The sequence below is a fragment of the Kryptolebias marmoratus genome, linkage group LG7, assembly GCF_001649575.2.
Source record: "Kryptolebias marmoratus isolate JLee-2015 linkage group LG7, ASM164957v2, whole genome shotgun sequence".
Lineage (NCBI taxonomy): Eukaryota > Metazoa > Chordata > Actinopteri > Cyprinodontiformes > Rivulidae > Kryptolebias > Kryptolebias marmoratus.
The window spans coordinates 6,997,865-7,023,037 of NC_051436.1; the positions used below are offsets into that span (position 1 = coordinate 6,997,865).

At 45.2% G+C, this 25,173-nt stretch overlaps 1 protein-coding gene across 6 annotated transcripts in view; it reads right to left on the reverse strand.

Moving 5' to 3' along the window:
- adamtsl3 (ADAMTS-like 3) overlaps positions 1 to 25,173 on the reverse strand; it is a 77,058-nt gene that overhangs the window by 37,317 nt on the left and 14,568 nt on the right. For 4 of the 6 annotated variants that reach the window (XM_037976403.1, XM_037976398.1, XM_017414469.3 and 1 more), the window contains exon 2: positions 13,878 to 13,982. The exons of 1 other annotated variant lie outside the window; for it this stretch is intronic. In XM_037976403.1, the coding sequence (XP_037832331.1) occupies positions 13,878 to 13,982 (105 nt within the window). Of the gene's footprint in view, positions 1 to 7,614; positions 7,717 to 13,877; positions 13,983 to 25,173 lie in introns of those variants that run through there. One more of the 6 variants, XM_037976401.1, reaches the window with a different exon arrangement.

The window sequence follows — 25,173 nt, forward strand, 5'->3', positions numbered from 1 at the left end:
ATAAAAAGGACTGTGTTAGAGCCTTTTTTGTGTTTGCTAAGGTCTGTGGGGACCGTCTCAGACCGGGTTGAAGTTAATCAGTTGTAGATGGACACCCAACGATTAACCGCTTCGCCTTTGGTGGCGGGCGACAAAAACTCAGGAAAGTGAAATGAAATAAAAGCTAATCTGAGTGGAAATAAGAGAAGACCAACAGACACTCAGACCGATGACCTCATGGATCTCCTGAGGCGTGATGTTCCAGTTCAAAGCCGAAACACACTTCCTGATCTGCAGACGTGAAACAGGCCGTCTTGTTAACATCCTCTGTAATTGCGAAACAAGACAAGAGTTCCACCACAGACACCAGAAGAGCTCCTCCAAAAGAAAAAAAACAACCCCAGCATCTGGTTTGTCTCAGGAGCTTCTGATATCTGATTGCAGCTTCACACTCGGAACAATCTGAAGCTTTTCCAAAGCCCCGTTTGATCCCCTGTACGGGTTTCTGCGCGGCTCAGGTTACCGTTTTCAACCCGAGATCTCGAGTCGCAGCGGCAACACGTGTTTCTCGTTGCCTGGAGCGTACGGCGCGTTGCGTTTGGTTAAACGATGACGTCATCAGACGGAGGCCAAAGGAGCGCGTCTTCATCGGCTCCTTCTCGTGACCCGCGTCTGACCTACAAACATGGAAGCGATTAAAGAGAGGAGCTGGTTTCAGTTCCTGTTTCCTCTGAAGCTGAATAAATCGTATAAATTGGATGTAAACAACACAAACTTCGTCCTGATGGAGGCACTTCTCTACCTTTTATTTATTTATTTTTGTTACAATTTAGCTACTTCTGCACACTCAGCCGTTCAAAATGTCCGCCTCGTTCGGTGAGACGGGCGACTTTTGGTTTCTTCTAAATTTTACACACTCGCAAATATTTTCCCCGTAGAAACACGATGAAGTCTTTCCATTTCCTTCAAAAACATTGTTCTCTTCGACACACTTGCTCTGCTTTTCTTCTGTTATGCTACTTTTAGCTTTTAGCTAGCCTTCTGATCGTTGTAGCTAGCCTTTTTCTACTTTTAGCGACCATTTTGGCATTTTCATTAGCTTTTTGCTACTTTTAGCTTTGGCTAGTGCCCTGTTGCTTTTGTTGTTTTGGTTTTTTTTAGCTTTAAGTTAGCCTTTGGCTACTTTCAGCTTTTAGCTAACCTTATGTTACCGTTAGTTCCTAGCCTTTTGATACTTTTGGCTAGCTTTTTCTTGCTTTAAGCTAACCTTTTGCTTTTTTTATGTAGAGTCTTGCTACTTTTCGCTAGCATTTTGCGACTTTTAGCTAGCCTTAAGTTACCTTTAGTTCCTTGCTAGCCTTTTGATACTTTTGGCTAGCTTTTTGTTGCTTTTAGCTAACCTTTTGCTGCTTTTATGTTGAGTTTTGTTACTTTTAGCTAGCAATTTGCAGCTTTTTGTTTGTGTTTTTCTTTTAGTTTTACCTCATTTTCAGCTGCTTCAGAAAATCTCAGTAAAGTCGCTCTGCTCTCAGCTTTAACGCTACATTTTCATTGAAAAAACAATTAGTTAACCAGTTAATTCAGAACATTAGTAACTTCATTAACACAAGTTTGTTTTTATCGTTGGTCTCGTAGTCGAACAGTTCAATCTTTTTAAATTTCAGTCTTTTTTTGTTTTGCAAATCACTGATTTTGCCACCTGTGAAACAGTTTTTTGGGAAAAAAAAAAACAAAAAAACAAACGTTTAAGCAAGCAAACTTGATTTTCTTGAGGCAGCCTTCATGTAATGTGGCACAAAAAAACAAAACATAAGGTTTAAGCCATTTTTAGAGCTAAACAAACTACACGGAAAATTTAAGTATTATTCCTTAAAGGAGTATTGTCCATCGCCTACAAGCTCAAAGTTTGAAATAAAACATCTCGTTTGATCCGTTAGCTCTTGGAGTCCGTGTTGTGAGTTAGTTTTAGCTGCTAACGCGCCGAACTTCAGCTTCATATTTGTAAAACTGGTCGGCTCTGCGTCTTACAGCGAGCTGTGTTTTTCCCTGGCAGCAGAGCGGAAAGCTCCTTTAAGAGGTGATGTTTCCTCACACGAACTGGACTTTGTCCCGCAGGACTTATATTTAGAAAGAGGAAGCTGTCCATCAGCCCGGCGACAGCCCGCAGTCCGTCTGTTTCTCCGATCAGCTGTGGCGTAAAGGACACAGCTATGGAAGAGGAACGCGTCCCGTTTATTCAGCGGTTTTAAGTGACTCCGACTGCAGTTAATTATCATTTCGTACAGCTCCGTTTGTCAATGTCGGCGCAGACAAGAATGGAAAGGAAACACGCGGACACAAATCTGAGAAAAAAATGGTAAAAACAAAAAGACAATTAATCGCCGCCGCCGTTCGTGCCAGAGTTTTAACTTCGATCAGATTCTGATGAGAAACGGTGAGGTTACATCCGGTTTGATCACACCGAAACGTTGGCTTCGGCACGAGTCTTGGCTACTACCACATGTAAAACTGCCCGAGTTACAGCCATTTCACGTGTTTCCTAAGGCTGACTAGCTGTGGCGGCCATCTTGAACCTCAACCCACTCCAAAACCTAATCAGTTGTAGACGTGACGTCCAGCGATCGGTTCTCGGATCAGTCCGTCCAGCGGTTTAGGAGATATTCCGCCAACAGAAAAAGGGCTGAGCCCAACACATCTTACGTGATCAGCTAAGGATGACTCTCAGCTACGACCACGCCAAGTTTTAACGCAATATCTGTGGCGCCAATTAAGCTGTAGGCATTTTTTGGGGTTGACGTACAACTGATGACCACCTGAGAGTTTCATCAGATGGATGGATGGATGGATGGATATAGAAGCTATAGATATTTTGCTAACACAAACAAGCACGGGCCAAAAAAAAAGAAATATAATTCAATTTGCTCCATGTTTCTCATACGATCATCGGCCCGCTTTAAACAGGATTTTATTATCGCCTCCAAAACTTTCTGCGCATATATTTTCTTTCGTTCACATTGCGGCCGTTTAAAGCTTGTAAGCAGCTCGCAGATCTGTGCAAAGAATGTGCTTCCAAACCACCGGCACATCCAATCCAAGCAGGCTCCCCATGAAGGTCAACGAGAAAATATGTCCCCTAAGGCGCACACACACACACACACACACACACACACACACACACACACACAGCTTTGTTACCAAAGCCTCAAGATAAACACGACTTAAGAAAAAATGATTATACGCTTCCAAGTTGTCCCGACTGACACTAAACAGGAGTCTTAAGGCTCTGCTTTGGGGTGGGGGGAGAAAAAAAAAAAACGACCAAAGAAAACATGTTGAGGCGATGTCATAATGAGTTTGTGGGGGGGAAACGTACAATCCAACATGCACAGCCACACCAAACTGGACGAAGAACACAGCTGACATCGCTGCCTCGGCTGTAATCAGGGGTTAGGACGGCTGACGTTTTCTGATGGAATCGTGTAACCGCCTGCGTTTGTCCCGTGAACCGCTGGAAACTGTAAGGGAATAATCACCGGATCCAAATCATCGTCGTCTTCTTCTTTCGTCTCTTCCCTTTTCAGGGGTCGAGTCGTCCTCCTCCATCTAACTCTGTCTTCTGCGTCCTCTGTCCTCACTCCAACTAACTGCATCCAGATGTCTCCTCTTTGTCTCTAACGTCCTTCCTCCAATAGACCCACTGTCCCTCCTATGCACATGTCCAAACCGTCTCAGTCTGGCCTCTCTAACTTTATCTCCCAGTCCTTCAACCTGTGCTGGACCTCTGATGACCTCATTCCTGATCCTGTCCGTCCTCGTCCCTCCCAAGGACAACCTCAACATCTTCAGCTCTGCCTCTTCCTGTTCTGTCTCCTGTCTTTTTTGTCTCCAAACTGTCCTGTAAACCTTTCCTTTCACCTTTGCTGCCACCCTTTTGTCACAAATCACTCCTCAGACTTTTCTCCATCCTCTTCACCACACTCCACGTCCTCCTGGACAGTGGACCCTAAGTCCTAGAAGTCCTGCACCTTTGTGACCTCTGACCTCCTTGTAGCCTCACTGCTCCACCTGCCTCCCTCTCGTTCACACACAGGTCCTCTGTCTTCCTACGGCAGACTTTCACCCCTCGTCTTTCAAAGGTCGTACCTCCACCTCTCCGGGCTCTCTTCCACCTGCTCCCTGTTCTCACCACACATCACGATGTCGCTTCCTAGCGACGTAGCCGGTCACTTGCTAGCTGTCAATATAAAACTGGTTGTTTGCCGAATTGTCCGTTATGTGTCAACACAACACTGGCCCAGAAGTCGAGTTTAGAGGGTTTCTTTTTTTATTAGGCAAGATCTATAGGTCAGGGTTCAGTTGCAGCGTTGTCGCCGTTGGAAGCAGTGCAGGAGCCTTTAGGGATACCTGCTAGCAATAAAGCTACTAGCTAAAGCTAGCACTTTAGCTTATCGCTTATAAAAGTCTTTTTTTTTTTTTCTAAACTGTCTGTTGTGGGTCGACAAAACTGATCCAGTTGTTGAGTTTAGAACCTTTTTTAGGCCCTAAATGGTTTACAGGTCCGAGTTAAGTCGCTTAAAGAAAAAAAAAGTGCTTTTGTGCTGCGCAAAAATGCGCAAATGAGACGGGTTTGTGCTCTGAGGCCAAGAGGTGTCATCGTTGCTGTTGGAAGCAGTGGAGGAGTCTTTAGGAAGAGCTACTGATGGAGGAAAAATCGACGTGTGTGTGTGTGGACACGTTATTCACATACACACACTTCGCGAATATCCACTTTCCACTGGAAAACTCACACCTCGGGGTGTGTTTCGTTTGCACCGCAGCCGAAGGAGTGAAAGCACAATCAGTTTCCCCTCCTGCAGTTTACACAGCGAAGCCGTAAAGAGCCGTCCTCTTTCTAAAGCCGACGCCGAGCGAAAGCTTGTCCAGGTGAAAAGGGAGGGAGAGGAAACACTCGGAGCACGGCCGCATCGTAACCGCACAGGAAAGGAGCTGCACTCGATCGGCTCGGCCCCCCGCCCACATTTAAAAACCCTTTACCCCTGCTGTCCCAGGAGCTTTCGGGCTTCCAGCTGTCCAAATACGCTACCGTAGTGAACTCCCAACCAGCGAGGCGACTGCGCCGCTGCGTAGGAAGCAGCTCGGGTGGTAAAAGCGAAGCAGCAGGAAACGGGGAGGAGGATGTTACATTTTTAACTTATCCTGCAAGTTTTTCAAGGGCGAAATGATCGCATATCGCCACACGGAAACTGTTTTTTACGAAACCTTATTACTGGTTACTTTACTCTTACGAAGGTTATATTAAAAGCAGCACTTATTTTTCTTTTTTTACAGATCCTCTCACCTATTTTACAGCCAGTTTATAAAGTGTTATATTAAACAACAGGCTTTAAACATCTTTTACATCAGGCTGAGAATTTTAAAACTTACCTCATCTATGCTCAAAAAGCTCTCCAAACTGTACTATTTATATACAAGTACAATAAACTGTACTATATGGTGTCAGCCTCACCTGAACTGGCTGTTAGCTTGATCAAAATAAACCGTTTCCTCCAAACAGATCATTCTAGGAGCTTCTTACAACAGTTACGATAATAACTGTTCACGACCTTTTCACAGATTTCAAAGATCTGAACTACTCCTTTAAAGCATTTCTGATTTTAATTCGAAACAATTAACAGTCAGCTGCGTTAATGAGCATTTAAATCAAACGAATCCATAAAACGAGAGGACATTTGTGCTCCTTGGTAATAAATCCGGCACCTGTTGGTGTTTATTTCCCTCTCAAAAAAAAAACAAAACAGTGATGCAAACAAAAACTTGTGAAACTCGAGTTCCTCCAGAATGACCGAGGCTCAGACGTACTGCTTTGGATCCACGATTACAGAACCTATACGTTGTTTTTGTTTGTTTGTTTGCTTTGGTCCACACCTACAACAGGCTTTCACGATACAGTGAGGTCTCAAGTTGACATTCACACACTGTGGGCATTCATGCCATACTGATTTTGACAATTTGACGCCGTCGGGTTTGGAGAAAATCCCCCCAAAAATCTTAGTTTTCTAAAAACAAATCACTGGAGTTGTTTGTAGTTCAATCATTCCACTGTGGAAACTGAAGGCTCAAATAAAGTCACATGACATTAGTCCTGATGAAACGAGCATCTGAACATCTTTTCACACGCAGTAAATCCTGCAAAGAATCATTTTCAATCAGTTGAAGCCTTTGTGGCTCGAGAGCAGCATCTTGTGGCGGAGAGACAAAACTACAAGTCTTTCCTAAACTCCACTCGGTTTTACTCTGAACCCGACAGCGGTCTGAGTCGAACATGCGCCGAAAGAAGAAAACAGAGTCCAACCGATGACGCACGGCGATGACGAGACAGGTGTGCGTGTCCGAGGCGGTCCAAGGCCTCGGCCGGGTTCACACAGACCCACTGCTTCAAGCGTCAGACGCAAAACAACAAACAAAGACACTTGACGCGTCTGAAATTATTTGCAGCAACTCTGAACACATTCACGTCGCTGCAAATAGAAACGATCTGAGAGAAAAAGCGGCCGAAGGAGCCCCCCCTGTCCGAGTGGGACCAGGCGGAAGTTCGTCACGCTCGGCATAAAGGCGCCAAAAAAAAAAAAAAAAACACGACCTCGACCCAAGAGATAAAGAATGGCTCCAAACTTTATGAGCCGAATGAAACCAGAGAAGTTCTGTTAAACTGCAGTCTGAGTTATTACAGCTGAAAGAAGAACACTAGCTGAATGCTACAAGGAGCCAACAGCTAGCCAAAAGCTAAACATAGCAATTGCTACGTAAAAGTATCAAAGGAATAGCCAAAAGCTCAAGTAGCAGAAGCCTAGCAATAAGTAGCAAAAAATTAGAATGGTAGCTGAAAGCTAAAAGCTAAAAGCAGCAAAAGACAACCTAAATGCATTGAAAGCATAGCTAAAAGCTAAAAGTAACAGAAGGCTAGCTAAAACACTAAAAGTAGCAGAATGTAGCTAAAAGCGAAATGTAGAAAAAGGCTAGCAAAAAGTCAAAAGTAACAAAAGCCTAGCTAAAAGCTAAAGTGGCAAAGTGCTAAGTAAAAGTATCAAAAGGCTAGGCAAAATCTAAAGTAGCAAAAGACTAGCAAAAAGCTAGAATAGTAGCTAGAAGCTAAAAGTACTGAAAGCCTAGTAAAACGTTAAAAGTAACAAAAGGCTAGCTAAGAACTAAAAGTAGCAGAATGTAGCTAAAAGCTAAACCTAGCAAAATGCTAGCTAAAGTCTAAAAGTAACAAAAGGCTAGCTAAAAGCTAAAGTGGCGAAATGCTAAAAGCTAGAATGGTACCTGAAAGGTAAAAGGAGCAAAAGACAACCTGAAAGTACTAATAGTCTGGCTAGAAGCTAAAAGTAGCTAAAGCTTTTGGTATAAGAATGGCTAAAACAGCATGAAGTCTGCAGAAGACGTTCGGCTGTTAAAAACATGGAAAAATAAATCAGGAAGACAACGGGAGATGAGGAAACGCTGAGTCAGCATTCACACAATGAGCAGCAGACAGATCTCCTCTTCAGCTCTTGTTCTAATTTTTTTTAGTTTTTTTTTCAGAACAGCTGAATGATTAATGACCTTCCATTCGCTCGGCGACGACGTGAAGATTACCGTCATAAATCAGCAGCGGCGTATCCGCACGGACACCGTACAGCAGGACGACGCGGACGTTTCAGCGAGGGACGGCGTTGCGGCAAACACCCAAAAAAATGGCTGCTTGAAGTCAACCAACACCCTGGCCTCCGGCCCGACTCCTCCGGGGAGCGTTTTCATTACAACACCTTCATCGTTCACTGCCACCCTCATAAATCTGGAAGCTTCAGAACTCCGCTGGGTCACTTTAAAATGAGATGTGTTCAAGATTTATATTAAAAAAGGAGAACAACTGGGAGGAAAAGGAATCCAGGCAGTTCTACATGTCTGTTGGAAGGATGTACTGGGTCTCCCCGGAGAACCCGAGGTCCTCAATGCAAAAAAACAAGGATTAGAGGCTTAGTGAGGTTAAAAATCTGTGTTTTCTTTGTCAGAAACGTAGCTCCCTTCTTTCTAAACGTGAGATTAGAGGTCAACGCATTAAAAGGAGATTGACTGACAGAGAAACGGCGGTGTGAACAAGAAAGTTAAGTCTTATCTTTTTTCTCAAGAGCTAGGGACAGAAAATACCCAACCTACGGGTATTTACACGGACCCATAACTGAATAAAAATGTCATTTTCAGAGTTCTAACCGGTCCGTTTTGGGTGTAATCGTGTTGGAAACCAAACTGAGATGAATTTGAGACGCCTTCGAGACTGTTTTGAGGAAAAATTTCTCGCAGAAACCTTTAAAATTTAAGCGACCGGGCTACTCGTGTGAGGAAACTGAGAATCCCCAGCGAAAGACATTTCGTAGACCCCCTTCGGAACGGCGTTCGCTAACTGGCGTCCACCTCCAACAGTCGAAGCCCCGTCAGATACCGGCCCAGTTCCTCGGGTCTGTAGCGTTTCTTTGAGCCCGTCGTAGAATGAGCGTCCTTCGTCAACTTTTCCTTCACACCTCTGTCGTGACAGAAGTGGAATCCCTGCACACGGCTGCTTCCTGTCCTGAATCGGGTGTTTGCGGTGGAGCTTTTGTAGTTTCGCTTTCGGAGTCAAACCGGTTTAAAACGGCGCCACAGCTCACTGACCTTAAAATGACTACAACTCGGCCAATTTTGCAGATTTTCAGCTAAAATTTGGCGTGGTAGTAGCCGAGAGTCGCCCCCAACACATACTCGGAGCGCTAACGGATTGCTTGAGATCTCAAAAAAAATAAATTACTTTCATTCGTGGTTTGGATTTGTTGACTTTCGAGCCTCTCAGAGACGGTTTTTGTCTGCCGTCGTCGTTCATTTCGCTCCTTTTCCAAAATGTCGTAACCTTGAGCATGACTGTAAAAACATTTCACCTTTCAGCATCTTCTTCCAGTTAAACAAGCTGCCCACGGTGGATACAGCGGCCTAGTTGTGGCGGGATCGGAGTTGGGACGCGGCATTCCAGGTCGATTGGGTGAGTGGGGGACCTGGACCGCGTATGTGTTTGTGTTGCTACTGGGCCGAGCGTGTCCAGCGCCGCCCCGGGGCAATCCGAGCACACGTTAACGAGAAGAATACTCTCTGTGTGTTGGGGCTCGCTGCTTCGCCTCGGCTCGGCTCCGTCTGGGTGGCAGGGATCTGTCAGCAGCAGGTAATTAATGCTGCGAGTCGGATTAACGCTCGCTCCCAACCGAGGGCCGGCTACATGCTCCGGGCTGTCTGAGGTGAAGTGGGCTCGCACGGAGGCCGCAAAATGAAAAACAAGTTTCATTCGGCAGCTTAAAAACAAGCAAAGAGTTACTCTGAAGGAATGGGGATGACTTTCAGCTACTACCACACCAGATTTTACCTGATGACTGATTGTAGTTCAGAAGCGATTTTTTTTTTTTTTTTAATTTTGCCCAGATCCAACCAGAGCAAAACCACAATCCTGACGGGAGCCTCCGCGACGAGCCCAACCGCTCATCCAGAGCCAGAAAACAAAAAGAAAATAACAACTAGGAGCACTCAGAGAGCTCAAACCTCTGCCGAGGCCACAGGGTGATACATAAATAGTTCGATCCGGATCAGAATCTGGATCAGAACCGAACTTTAATCCGTCGTTTTTTTTGTTCCAACCCCAACATTTCCTCCAAATCTGTTCTTTAGTTTTTACCTGATCTTTGCTGACAGACGGACAAACACACCAACGGACACAACCGGAAACAAAAAGGGTCACATGTAGGAGCAGAGACGAGGTTTTAACAAAGGGGTCACCTGTGACCTTTGACCCCATGAGCCTTGAAATCAACAAGCGACGTCTTTGACCCCTGAGGTGTCCAGATGTCCAGTTTGACGCTCCTACATCACACTGCTGCAGAGTTAGAGCACTAGGTCAGCTGTGATGTTGACCTTTGACCCCATCGCCTTGAAATCAATGGTGATCACCCTCGACCTAAGAGGTGTCCAGCTGTGCAGTTGAATTTTCCTCCGTTACATGGCTGCATAGTTAGAGCACAAGGTCATCTGTAGCCTTGACCTTTGGACCCCGTCACCTTGAAATCAACAGTGATCACCCTCCAGCTGTGGAGTTTAACATTCCTGTCATACAGCTGCAGAGTCAGAGCACGGGCTGACCTTTGACCTTGAACTTTGACCGCTAAAGTCTAATCCTATGTTCCATGTTTGACATTTCCTGAAGATTTCATGAAAATCTGTTCAGAACATTTTGAGTCCATAGACAGACAGACAGGCAGACACACAGACAGACAGACAGACAGACAGCATGACCTCCTCTGCGGCGGGAACAATCAGAAATCGTTCTCTCGATCAGAGCCGCCCCACACTGAGGAGGAGAGGCGGATGACGTGGATTTGTGTGTGGCGGCCACGTGGTGTTGTTGTACGCTGCAGAAATCACAAACACATGGATTTCTGCAGGACGTAGCACAATATTTGCAGATGTCAGCATGCAAATAAAAAACAAAACTTCTGGATGACACGAGGCAGCGGGAGCGTGTGTGTGTGTGTGTGTGTGTGTGTGTGAGGCCTGTAACAGACCCACACCACCGGCTGCCTGGATTCACACACAAACCCGCGTTTGTTAAGTGGCTGTTGTGGCGAGGTCTCGTCCCTGGTCTGGATTACCTCAGCGGCACCGGGCCAGTACCCACAGTGCACTGCTGCGAGGCCACATCAAACAGGGGGAAGAGGTTCGGCGTGCCGCGGCGCGGGCCAAACGTTTACTGAACACACACGCTTGACGGGGAAAACGGTAAGATCCCGGTCCAAAGCCGCGCGGCTCCACACCGCGTTCACCGGCGCTCAGCGCGTCGACGGGGGGGTCGGGAGCACCAAACACGAGTCCGACAGCCAAACTAAACGAAAAAACTCGAGTTCACTTCGATCCTTTCTAAAATTAATCATCTAAAAAAGAAAAACTCGAGAAAATGTCATTTATTCCAAAACTGCTGAGACTTTGATGAAGGATAAATTGTTCAAGTTAAAAAAAAGGAAGCTAAAATCAGCAAAAAAAAACCTCAAAGCTAAATATAGCAAGTAGCTATAAGCTCAAATTAGCTAAACTGTAACTACTTGCTAAAATAAGCAAAATCCTAGCTAAAAGCTAGAAAGCTCAAAAAGCTAAAGCAAACCTGAAGCTAAAAGCAGCAAAACTGATGCTGAAAACTCTAATTAGTTACATCTTTGCTAAAAGCCAAAATCAGCAAAAGCCATAGCTAAAAGCTAAATTAGAAACATTTTAGTTAAAAGCCTAAAATACAAACAGCAGATAGGTGAAGTAGATTTCAGACAGTATTTTTGTTTTTGAAGGAATTGAAGCTGTTAAGTTAAATATTCAAAAGGTGTAAACGTCACAAATACTAAAAGTCGTAGCCAAACGTTTTGATACACGAAGGGTTAAAACAGCTCAAAGTGTGCAGAAGCAGTTTGGTTGCAGAACAAATCGTACAGAAGAAACTTTAAACAGGAGAAAAACGACACGAATGCTGAGTCAGCATTTCAGCGTTACAATATTGTCCCGATCTTTGACAAAAAAAAAGACTGTAAAAGCGAACAAACAAGCTCGTTCATAACAAGTTTGTATAACACAAGCTGGCAGAAATGCATACGTTGGAATCAACAAGGGGTGAAACAACCAAAAAAAAAGCTACAACTCGAGGCTAAATATCTGCTGTCGGCGCAGCAAACACGTAGGTCCTTTTAAAGAAAACAAACCGCGTGTTAAATCGTGCGAGACCCGTTGCTCTTTCCACCTCTTGTTGCACGCGAGACGCGGCAGCTGCCATGAGGGCTAAGTGCTCCTGATTCCTGCCCCCCCCATCCCCCCACAGCCTCAATTAATCCCCACCCTGACACTCTTCCAGAAAGGCAAATCCACCGTGGCTCTGAAGCTTCACAAAAAGACAAAAAGTCGCTGCTGGATGTGCAGTTGGGCATGTTGCTCGGCTTGTAGCGGCGTGAAAACATTCAACATAAAACCAACGGACGAGAGACAGAAAACGTGTCAAAGTAAAGACAGATGATGTCATCACGGATCCATGAAACTTGTGAAGACAGGCCGAGCAGACGTGTCCTCACTCCGAGCCTCTGGTTGTTACTACAAAGTGACTCTAATAGCCGTCGTTAACAACCACTTAACTGTAAAAACCCTTAAAATCCTGACTGTTCTGGGTGGTTTTAACCCCTTTGTGTGTCCCAAAGCACCAATCAGTGGATCCTGGCCCTCTATGGGAGTACAACGAGGTGCGTTTCGGACATAACGCGCAGTCGGGGCTCTCTGAGGGTTAGAAAGGCCAGGATCTCACAGTCGGAGGCTGGTTAGCGACTAAAAATCGAGAAAAAAAAAAGGCTAATTTTTGTTGCAGTCTCAGAGTGTTTCAGACCAACCGATCAGTGAGATGTTCGGCTGCGTTTTGCGCCACTGATATTTAAAAATAAATAAATAAATAAATCACGGCCTATTTTTGCGCGCACGGCTTGCAGAACTGCATTCCTGGCTGCGCACATTATTTTGTTGCCCCAGCCCTGCCCAGTTTGTGCCCACCAATGCAGCGACCCCCGCATCTATGGTGTACTCTGCTGGAGAATGCTTCTGAAAGGAAGATGAGCAGATTTTGACCACTTTTTCAGTATTTATTCACTAGTGTTGTGTCGTACGTGAACGAGTCGTTCAAATGAACGAATCTTTTGAGAGAACGAACTGAACCGAATCACTTTATTCACTGATTCATTTGTTACTTAGTTCCGCGTTCTGGGACTCACTCACAAGTAAGATCAACATATTATATTTTGGGTTTTATTTTCTCTTCGTCTCTGATCCGTACCATTGAACGAACTGCTGATTCACGCATGCGCAGAAAAAACTTACTGCCGTCGAGGAGTGATCCGTTTCTGTTTGAAGGATGATGACGTTTGGTCTCTCTATGCATCTTTGAAATATGTTTGTATGTCTTATAAGCCCATGGGGGCACATTTTATGGTGTATGGCACAAAAGAAATAAACTAAACTAACTAATAAACCGTGTGAACTGAAGGATTCGGTGAACAAATCTTTTGAATGAATCATTTTCATGAACTGATTCTAGTGACTCGGTTCACTCAAAGGAGCTGCCGTTGCCATCACTACTACTCGCGTGGTTTGTAGACCCGGACGTTCGGTTCTGTGGTTTTAGATGGGCGGGGTTTGCAGACCTACAAGTTAGCTTTCGCACCTCCGCAGGAACGCTTTTGTTTGAGCGACACTCAAGTCAACGCAACGGTCGGCGTGGCGTTGAAGGAGCGCCACGAACATTCAGATAAACGACTTCCAGGAGCCAAGACTCACCGGACGGGCTCTGACAGCCAACGGTCTAAGACTTAATGGCAAGAAGTATTGGAACAACAAAGAAATAATCAACCAAACACATTTTTCTTTACTTATTATGATAAGTATAGACAGCATTTTAGTTAACGACTCCAAAAACAGTGCATCGGTTTTCAGGTCTTCTTTGAAACCCGTTTCATCGCAGAAACATCACAGGATTAATGAGATAAATCTGGGTGAGACGACGGGTTAAAACAAACTGCAGCAGGCAGGATGTGTGTCTCACGGAAGGCGACGCCACGAGACGGGAATGTTAAATGTGCGCTTCCCTGTTTCACATCAAGCTAAGTCAACCTTCCCTCCCACAGTCCCCCGCTTGTTATTTATTCTCTGCGCTGCAACGCGGTGGGTTGCGTAAACACATGGCCACTGATCGATGGGCTGCCTGATGGTTCAATTCGTTCTTATCAGCCGCGAAGTTACAAAAAGGGGCAAATCTGCGATGGTCGAGACAAACTTACCGGGTCCTCCGGTTTTTGGGCAGGCTCCTCAGAAAGATGATCCCGTCGAATCAACGTAAACTCCCGGATGAAGACCGCGTCCCTGTCACTGGCCCACACAGCAGCCTGAAACACGAAGAGGCGACACGTTCATGATAATTCTTCTTAAATCAGATTTACTGGGGCTGGCTTTCCTGTATCAATAAATCTCGAAATAAAAGACGAATGAATTCTACGCAGAGGTATTTGTACTGAAAGTAAATCATTGTGTTTTCTTTAACCTTATCAGTGACTTTTACACAAAAACAAACAGGTTTATTAAACTACTGGAAGCTGTAGTTTAATGTAGTTGGCTTGCCATGGCGGAAAAAATGGATCGTAAAATAAAAAAAATACATCTTTAAGTGTCAGAACTGCTGGTCAGATGAGCTGAAAAATCGACCGATTCCGTTCACCTGCTGAGCCTCTTTTTGTTGTTTATTTTATTTACTTTAAAAAGCTCATCATTTTATTTTGAAGAAAACTACTACAGCTTCTGCAGAAACAAGAAATCTGATATCACGAGATGTACGACTTCAGGAAACAAAAAAAAAAGAAGAAGAAGTGGTGGAGGGAATCCTGAGTACGGCCCATTAGTGGCCCAGCAGGACCCGCAGGGGCCCCTCAGCTGCTCCTCGTGGGTTGTAAACAACCGGTTCCGACCCGGTTCAGCTGGTCGAGCGCAAAACAGAGCCGGAGGCGTGTGGATCAGTGGTTCGTCGCGACGGAGGAGGTGGCGGATAAATGTACAGCTACGGGGCAAAAAACGGCGCTTTCGAAAAAAACTTTTACCGGGGCGGCTTTCTGTGGGAACGAGTCGAAGACCGAATCTGGTCTTAAAGCCCGACAATCACGCGCCGCTCAGCTGTAGTCCGTGAAAACTCACACTTATGACAACGGGATGACATTAAACGGCACCGGAACCTCTGGAAGGAACGCACATCGCCCCGCCACCATCCATCCCAGAGCTTTTAAAAGATCATCTTTGGTTCGAGTCGTTTTTCGGTCAACCCTCAAAAATTAACGCGATCTCACGTGACGTTGCTCAGAGCGCGTGTTGTCAACGACTCTCAGTTACTACCACACCAAAATCTAACTCCCCATCTGCACAACTGATTCCGTTGTAGCCATTTTTTTGTTGGCTAACATCGACTAGCTGCAGCGACCATCTTGTATTGGATTGACGTACGGCCGATGATTTGTTGGAGAGTTTTCATTCGCGTTTGTCTGGTGGTTCATGAGATATTTTGCTAACAGGCGGAGTTGCCTTCAACAGTTATTGCTGAGGTTTTAAGCATGTGTAAGTTTCAGCTACAACCAGACCAAATTTCAGCACCATATCTATAAAACTGAGTGAATTTTTGCCAGTTTTCGCGTCTTTGAAGCTCAGTTGGCTGTGGCGATGCTAAAACGCAACACAGCAAGTGTTCCTGAACAATCTGAGAACCACATGCACCGGTGAATTCAACACGTTCAACAGCCTGAAGGGAAAGAAAGTCCCCGCAGAGACGAACCAGCGCCGTGGTGAAGCGTGTCCTTTCCGCCACGGATGCTGGAAACCGAAACGGCCAAAAATCCACCGGGAAGCAAAAAAACAGAGGAGAAATTCTGCTCGTGTGTTCTGAGACCGCCGCGGGCGACCAGGTGGCCTCACTCGCGGCTGACACTGAACGGCACCAGGCCAGGGGTTCGTTAACCTCCGAGGGGAGTCGGGGTTTCAAGAGCGAGTCTGCGTCAGGAGAGAGAAGAGGAAGTGAACTCAGCGGCGGGTAAATCAGTTCTTCAAAAGGAGATAATCGACAGAAACAACATCCAGCCTGGTGTTATGCCCAACTTCCACTTTTTGGGTAAAAGTTTTCGGGTATTCCTTCTTCACTCACTCTCAGAAACTGAGTCTCACAGCTAATTATTATCTAAAGTATATATATTTATGTGTAGATAATAATATTTATCATAAGTTTGTCTTCCTTCTGTGCCACCGTGGACAGTCAGTGGTCGTTTATGGTTAAAGTCCGGATGATACCAACCTTTAGACAGAACGTCCCTTCAGAGCTGATTTGAGCGTCCCTTTAATGAACTGCATCTCTATTTACATTATCCCACAATATTTTCTTTCAGTGGTCCACGGCTGAAATCTACCCTGATTGGCTCTCTCTCTCTCTGCAGGAAAGATGATGATGCCGATGTGAAACAAGAACAAGCACAGGAGCCAAACAGCTGCACACAGACAACGCATTGTTGACTTAATGTTTACAGACCTCTTTAGACAGCTGGATGACAGAGTTTCTTTCTTTCTTTTTTTTTGGGTAAGAAAACACTAAAGCTGTTTGGAAGAACGTCAACTCCAGACTGACAGGTCAGCAAATGAGGCCAAAGGCAACAACTACATTAACTGTCAAAGACGCCAGATAAGAAAAGTAATGTTTTATTTTTTCATCAGGTCCGGCCCTCTCGTCTGGGACAGATCGAGTCTCTGATTCTTATTTTGCTTTAAAAAAACTGAGCCTAATTAGTGAAGTTTTCTCTTGACAGCGACTCAGAAGCCAACAATATATAGTTTTAATTTCTGTATGATCAGGTTTTTGTTGATGGCTTTTTTGAATAAAATCTGTTTTAATGTTAAAAAATTCATTTAAAAGCTGAGTGAGGCGTAAGAAATGACAGCTAATGATGAGCTTTTTGAAGTTTGATCTATTTGTCTGTGTTCATTAAAGTATATTTGCTCTAAATTCTGTATAATCTGTAACTGGGAAAAGGTCATTGATATTTCTATATGGAGGATTTGACATAATACATCTAAAACCAATTAATTTATGTAATTTTTAATAAATATTGATTGTGATTGGACCTTGGCTGGGACCACACTTTTCATTTTGGCCCCCTTGTGTCACTGGGTTTGACACCCCTGGTTTAAGGGAACGAGCGGGTAAATTAAAAAAGATGGATGGATTTATTTACAGACATGTGGAACCTTATTCTGTTCCGTCACTGTCCATTTTGTGGGCCCAATAAAGTTGGTGCAGCTTTAAATCAAGAGCATGGCCGCTTCAACGGAAGGGAAAAAAACCCCCAACTTTTTATGTGGACCACAGGAAAGTTAAATATCAGGACAAATCCAAAGGCAAAGTCCAATAAGTTGACTTGAAGTATCTCTAAAACCTCCACTAATACAAATATTATTCTGCCTGCTGCGGACGCTCGTGATGGATGACTTTTTCCCTTTTTTTTTTTTTTTTTTGCAGGCGGCTTATTCGGGAGCGCAGAACTCAAGCAAGCGAACGTGGACGAATCCCAATCAAGCCCCGGTTTTCTAAGAGAGCAAAAACCAAAAATCATCCGTCTTCTGGCGCTCCGTCTTAACTTGCCTTCGGCTCGAGAACAAATTGACCGAATCCATCATGTGGTTTCCCACTGAGAGAAGCACCCGAGTGTTATGAATTACATCGGGGAGGGTGTGGGGGGGAGAGAGAGACGTGGTTTAACCGGGCAGATATGCAATTACATCCTTTTCCAGACAGAATGAAGAGTACAATGAATGGCTCAGGATCGTTTTGAAAACTTTGTATCTGTGGAACATTTGCTGTCCTCCCGTCTTCATCCAGGACGTCGATGATACGAAGCATCAGGCGCGGGCCGGTTTTACGGTTTTAAGGTGTATCACCATTTATTTTTTTGAAATCCAGTTTCCAGAACGACTAAAACCTTCTGCAATACTTTACCACAGTTGAAACACCGGAGAGAGGGCAGAGATTTCTTTGGTTGTTTGGGGCGCTGACGGCGACGCCGGATTGAGGAAGCTGTCAGTCAGCTGTGTGTGACGGCTGAAGGAGGGGAAGTCCCGCCATCTTTTCCCTGGGAATGAAAGCTTTTTTTCTTTTTTTTTAAATCTGACTGAGTTACAGCCATTTCTGTGTTCACTGGAGGTCGCTTAGCTGTGGCGGCCATCTTGACGTGGATTGAGTCCAATGTCCATTGAGCTGTAAATGTACAGCCGGAGTGTCGCTAAAACCTGTCCGTCGGTACGTGAGATATTTTGCTAACACAGAGACAGTTTATGCCAAAGTTTGAAGCAAAATAATAATTTGTGCGTCTTGCTGTGCTCCAATGATGCTCGGCGACTACCACACCAAATGTCAGCTCGGCGTCTATAAAACTGACCGAGTTGTTGGGTTCGCCAAGGTCAGTTGGCTTTGACGGCCATCTTGAATTGGGTCAGTTGAAGGTAAACATTTTTTATGCGCATGGGATAAAAAAGGAATGCAAGAACTAAAGATGCATATTATAATATTAAAGAAAAGCCACAAAAGTTGACTGTAAACGTCAAGCTTTTTCTCCCCTGCGTCAGTTTTTAATGTCTCTGTTTTGCTTTCAGTGCAGTGTTTTATTAATCTGCAAGTCATTTAACTCTGACGTGGTTTTTAATGACTGTAAAAAAAACAAACAATGTAAATATTTATATGTTTTTCTTTTAATATTCGTGGAGGCCCAGGAGAAGGTGGCACCGAGAGTTTTATTGTAATTGTAGAATATTCAAGAATGTCGCTCGAAGCGTTGCCAGTGGCAAAGCCCCAATCATAAATTTCTCTGTAAAAACGCGTGCAAGCGGTCCGAGTCGGACCTCCCAGAAGACCACTTCGGCACTGAGCAAAAAACACGGCGAGTGGTTGGCCCGAATCGAGACCACACGTCGGTGAAACGCCAAACGAGTTGACCTTCGCGGTGCCCAGCCAGGTGACTCGAAACGTCTACGCGGGGGAAGGTGGGAGGCACGGCAATTTGTGAGAAACCCCCCCGGTTTCTTCTAACCCCAACAAATTGGTTCCACAGAGTTTCCAGAACTCCTCACCTCCGACGTCAGTTATAAAAGCCTTGGCCCATCTCCAAACGGCTGTCTGCGGTTTCCACCGAATCGCTGGCGAGCTCCAGCCCTTTCGAATTAAGCCCCCTCATTGCCCGACCGTCGACAATCTTTATTTCCATAAATTCTGCGGCGTTCTGAAGCCCTGATCTCATCTGCCCCTGCGTGGAGCCGGGGCTCCACAGCCCCGCTCTCCACGGCGTTATTGGAAACCAGCGGCACCCTGCGCCCAGTACGGAAGGAATTTTTGGACGTTTCACAAGAAGCCCAACTCTCTGCCACAGTTCCTACTTACTTGTGATTGCTTTTTTCTCCAGTGTGTGATGGTGGCCACGTCCCGGATCGCTTCAGAGACACGTTTGGACCGCGTTGAAAAAAGGGACGGGGCAAAGGTTCGCTCTGAGGCGTTTTTACAGATTACACCCAGCTCATCAAGTTTAAAAAGATTAGTTTCAAAGACTTTTCATTGCAATAAGTTTCTGCCTCCTGCTTTAATGAAACGCTGAAGAATTACCTTTAGTTTTCCTTCACTTCCTGATCATTTTACATCGTTTTTAAATGATTAAAAAGTACTTTCTCATTCTCTTCAGTCCAGAGTTGAATTAATAAGCTCGTTAAGACAGCTTCAGTTTGCTGGTCTCCATTTTGTCGTTTTATTGTTTTAAATTGAAGTGGGATGATAGTGTTTATGTCTGTGTGTGCGCGTCCGTTACCAAAAAATCCAACGAGCCACAAGATAGGATTTTAATGAAACCTGCAGAAAGTAAACACGGGCCACGCGTCGACCCGATTCAAGTTGACTGCCACAGCTAACGGCCCTTAGCCAACACAAAAATGGCTGCACCTCAGCCAACTTACAGACACTGAGCTGAATGTAGTGTGTGGTAGCAGCTGCCATGTCTTGAGATTGTTGTAGGAAAAAAAAAAAAAAAAAAAAAACACGATTCACTGATGAGATGATGATGGGCCACCTGGTCCTGGAGAAACACCTGAAACAAGCTGGATGGCGGCCCTCCAGGACCAGGATTGGACACCACCGACGAGTTACGATGAGACTTTTGGTCTTCCAGTCTCCATTATCTCTTTGCAACAACATCGATTTCTCACAGTTTCCGCGTGAGATCGCACAAACCAGAAGGGCAGCAGCTCCATCCCTCCATGAAGCTCTTGGTTCACCTTTTTAAAAGCACCCAGTGTCGGTCTTACAGACCCCCCCTTCCCAAGCCGTTTCTACTCATCTCAACATTCTCCAGCAGCTCCGATAGACGAGCTCAGGAAACCCTGTGATTCGTCCAGCCGGGGGGCCTCTAACTAGGACCCATCAACCCCGAGGAGCTTCCATGCGAGGCACAGATAGGATCACAGGCACCAAGTCGGTCGGTGATGGTGCAATCAGCTTGACGTGACAGTCTAATGTTATCCGTTCATTGTCTTGTCAAAAAAATGTACAGATTCCACGGGGTGCAATTATCCCAGAAGACTGACAGACAGGGAGAAAATCTCGATGGAGGGGGGCCAACGTGTCATCAAACGTGCCCTCGGACAGATTCATTTCAGGGGCGCAGATCGTGGAAAACGAGAGCGTTGAGACCCGGCAGTTGATGCTAATAACGGGGGATGATTGCAGAGACTTGCGACAGTGACAGCCCATCAAGGAAATTACTCCGACGTCGCTGTCATACCTGCGTAATCGCCGATGGGCTGTTGGGGAGGGAGCGATTTGACGAAGGACACCCCTGACATCTGGGATGCAGCCAAGACTCCATTTTAAAAAAGGTAAAGGAGTTTGGCTGGATAGTGGGATGGGGGGCGGGGGGTGACTTGGCACATTCTGTCTCCTACATGAGAGACAGATCAGAGGCACCATTTAAACTCCCAAACGTGCCGTTTGGGAAATATGTTACATCATACGCGAGTTTACCACGGGGGCACTTTCTTCCCCGCTTGTTTTCGAACACAACCGTCTTCCTGGCTTACAGCGTGTAACGTCTCCCGGGCTCACTCACGGTAATAACCTGACAGAGCTCCAAGGCTTCGCTTTCATATTCATGCAGAGTTCCTGTAAGGCTCCCGTGTTTTATGCACGGCAGTGAGATGCGTGCAAATTCCAGAAACGTGGGCTGAAACGCGGCCGGTCGTGTCGTCACTGGCTCAGCGGCAGCGGAGAACGGAGTAATACGTAGCCGGAGGTGGGAGTCCGCGTGCGTTCCTTTGCCTGCGTCGTGTTCAAATGAGTCACTGAGTGAATTTTAATTTAACTTTCATAAAGCAGTCATCAGACGAACATCTGCGACTGATTACGTTCTGGAGTCGGTTCGGTTCACGATTGCCTGCCACGGTCGGTGATCTTAAAACACAAAAATGGGTCTAACTCAAAGAATTTTATAGATGTTGAGCTAAAATTGGGTGTGGTGGTAGCTGAGCATCACGTCCAACACATAGTTTGACTGCTACACATCGTGCAAGATCTTATGAACCACTGGATGAATTTGAATAAAACTCAGAAAATATTTACTGGATGTACATCTACAACTGATTGACTTGAGTCAAACGCATTCAAGATGGCTGCCACAACTAATGAACCTTAGCAAAGATAAAATTATCCTAAACTCAGTCTATTTTACAGATACTGAGCTAAAACTTGGTCTAGTTGAAGCTGTAGTTGAACCCCGGCAGGGTTGCAAAATTCAGAGAATTTTCAAAGTTGGAAACTTTCAATGGGAATTAACGGGAATATATGGGAAATAATTAGAATATAATTTAAAATATTAAAAGATCGGGTTTACCAGGGGTTTTAAATATAGATGTGGACAATATGTTTTGGCAGAATCATGACTAAAATTACCAGATTTCATCGCTGTAGCGTGCAATGAGAGGTGGAAACAGCAACGTCTGTGCGGTTGTGACGCGGTGATGTCATCATATGCAAATGAGGTCATTATTTGCTGATGACAAAAAAAATAAAGTTTATAGCCAAATGCTTGTTTGGATATGATACAGTTTTCAATTAATTCCCACAATTCTCATGGAAAGATTCCAATTTAGACCATTTCCAAACCTCAACTTAACTTCCAATGGAAAGTTTCTGTGAATTTACCAGAAGTTTTTCCGCCCCTTTGCCACCATAATCCCAGCCACATAGATTGTGCAAAGCAGACACCTCATCTCTAGCTGACGTTAGTCAACCCATAGGTCGTGCTCCGTCCGTCTTGGTGCTTAGACGTTTACTGCTCGTGTCGTGTGATTTTACCTACAGGAGCGAAGACGCATGAAGCGTTCGGACAAACAGGAAGGAGCCTCGATTTGTCAGCTTCGTTCGGACGCGCTGCGCAGAGCTGGGGGTGGATGTTCGCTGCTGAAACAAGACAGACGGCTCGAGGCAAGGAAAATAATTGGATTTGGCTCGGCCTGAACGTGACCGTGGGTTCAGGTGTTTGTGCAGCTGGAGGGCGCCCACGCTAACCCCGGCAGGGAAACGGGGTTTGACACTGCCGGGCACAGCTAGGGTACAAATCAGCTGAAGAACACTGATTCGGCTGCTACATGTGCTCTCCTTTGAAGGGAAAAAAAGAAGGTTAACCAAACTCAAAGGAGTCTCCTGACAAAGCACCGTTTCAGATAGGGATGACGGTTTTATTTTCTCTCGTTAAAAACTCCGGAGCAGACTGACCTGGCTCTTGTTCTCTTCTGGAATCAAAGGAAGACATAAAAAATTTATATTTCTTTTGACTTTATCGTATCATTAATAATAGGACGTCTGTGGGCGTTGGGCACCAATTAAACATGATGGGAGGCAGCAGGCGCACGGAGCTGACTGAAGAGACGACAAAGTACAGAAAAACACATGCGTGGTCATGTCAAACAGCGATAAGTTGGAAAACTTTAAAGATCAGAACCGAAGGAACCGAGGAAACGCAATTTTATGTAAAAAGTCAAATATATAAACATAAAAATGAGTTCTAAAATGTAAAGATGAGTAAAACCAAGACATTTTTAAGGAGAGAGAGAAAGTTAAATGTAGTTAAGACCTAGAACCATAATTAAACAGGTAAGTTTTGAAGTTAATTTTAAACACATCAACACTCAGCTGATCTCAGGTCTTCTTTTTAAGGTCTGTTAGCCATCTTGAATACCGTTAACTCCATAAATTAATCAGCCGAAGACGTGAATCCAGTGATTACTTTCTGTTTCATTAAAACCCGTCCAGTTCGTGAGATATTTTGGTCCCAGTCAGGCACAGGAAGACAGAAAGGCAAGAACATTATGGCTCCGTCTTTTTCTTTTTTCCAGCAGCGGACGACAATGAAATAATCGAATGTGCCCGGTGCTGTTTAAATACCCGAGCAGCTTTGTTCTGGACAAGCTCAGAGTCAAAGACGTGGCTCTTCCATCTCTGGAGACATCTGAGACTCTATAATCTCATTGTGGCCGTGAAAGGGTATCTCTTCCCCCCCCCCCTTTACATTTTGAAACTGGCTTCCAACAAAAAAAAAGAAAGACGCATACCCCTCTGAGAAATTCCTGACAGAATTGACTTGTTCTGGCATCTCGAGTTTCCATCTGATAGCTTCAGAATTATCTCTGCAAGCAAAACCTCCAACATGTGGTCCAAAGTAGTCCTTCCATTGTTTGACGATGTGCAAAGAAGACGTGACCTCAAACCTTTATTGTGTCAACCTTCATGTCCCGGTGACAGACAGAGCTTAAAGCAATAGTTTGGTCATTATTGAAGTAATATTCTGTCAAATAGTTATCAATAGTTAGTACTTCATCAGACATTAGTTATAGACCAGGAAGAGAAAGAGTCAGAAGTCCTGGTCACGTTTTGTTTGTTGCCGTTTTCTCAACCAAACGACGTCCGAGTTGCTAAGCGAATGCGATGTATTAGCGCTGAGCATAGGCCTTGTTAATGCCGATGGTGCCGAAGCTGCTTCCGTATCAGGAGCTGGGTGTACCTTTGGACTGACCAGACCCGCCGATCAGGCAGACTGTTACGTCTGCAGCCGCGGCACCGGCGGCTCACATCGTCCGGCCAACCATTGGCCCGGCCTTTTTCTCTGCGCTCTGCGCTTTAGACCTGATGTCACGGCTGCTTCTACGCGTCCCTGCGCAGATGTAAGGGTGCGCCGAGCGGAAACCGCAAATCTGCTGAGGCTGCTGAATGCATCAGTCCGACCTAAACAAGGGTCCGTTTGGCTGATGAGGTACCAACTATGTGACTAAACTCTCCCTTTAAAGGGTGTATCTCAAATCATGAAGCCAATGAAAGATTTCAGGTTCAGTGGTTGTTAAATCTAAATCAAACACTCCTTACTGTTATTACTTTAGAAAAAGGAGCCATCGAAAAACTTGTTCTGCCACAAACAGTGCACAAGACAGCTTCTTTTGGTTTTGTCTGTTCATTTGGACTTGAAGTCATAATCCAGGTAAAAATTCTAAGTAACGCCAAGAAAATGCAATATTCGTATAAGTCGCACTTGGCTCAATAAATTAAGATATTGATACAGGTGACCCTCGAACCCCCCCACCCCCACCCCCAGCCTGAACAATGGGTGTCCCAACACCAGATCCCCTGGAAATCGAATGGCACGACCTTGGCTGGTCTGTCTGTTTCTGTTTCCAAGGATTAGAAAGCGAACTGGACCCTTGAGATCACCCCAGTGCCCGTAAACATGATGCCTCCAGCAGGTGGGCAGGCACTGAGCCCCCTGTTAATCTTTCAGAGCGGGGTGGGCAGGAAGGAGGGAATTATGGGTCACAGAGAGGACAGAGAGGTAACAATGTGTACCGGGACGGTGGGGAAGGCTACGACTGAAGGCACGCCAACGATAGAGAGGAATGCGCTTTGTCATCGCCTGCTGCTGAAAGGGAAAGGGCGATAATGTTTTGCGTCTGTGTTCGTTTGTCTGTAGCGCCTGCATTAACTGTCAAGTCTGACTTTTAGCAAAATAACTCACGAATTACTGGACAAATTTTAACGACTCTCACGGGAAGTCGCCACTAATCAATCGTCTGTTACTCAAACATTTGGAGTCGACCCGATTCAAGATGGCCGCCACAGCTAACTGACAACTGCCGACACAAAAATGGCTTCGACTGAGTGAAATTCACAGTCGCTGAGCTAAAGCTGGACGTGGTAGTAGCTGAGAATCACCTTCAACACGTCTCAAGAGGTCTCACGATATCGCATCAGATCGCTCATGTTTACAAGATTTGACCAGAACGGTTATAACTCCGCCCCCTTTTTATTGGATTAGTTTAAACGTCTGGCGTATAAGGTGGCGGGCGATAGGCACTCATTCAAGGACTGCTTGAGCTAAATTGCAGCTTCACTTAAAGTTGATCTGCCGTCGGTGTTTCCTCAGTTTTTACTGCTTGGCAAAAGAAATATTAGTAAATATGTTGGGAACCTGGCTTACG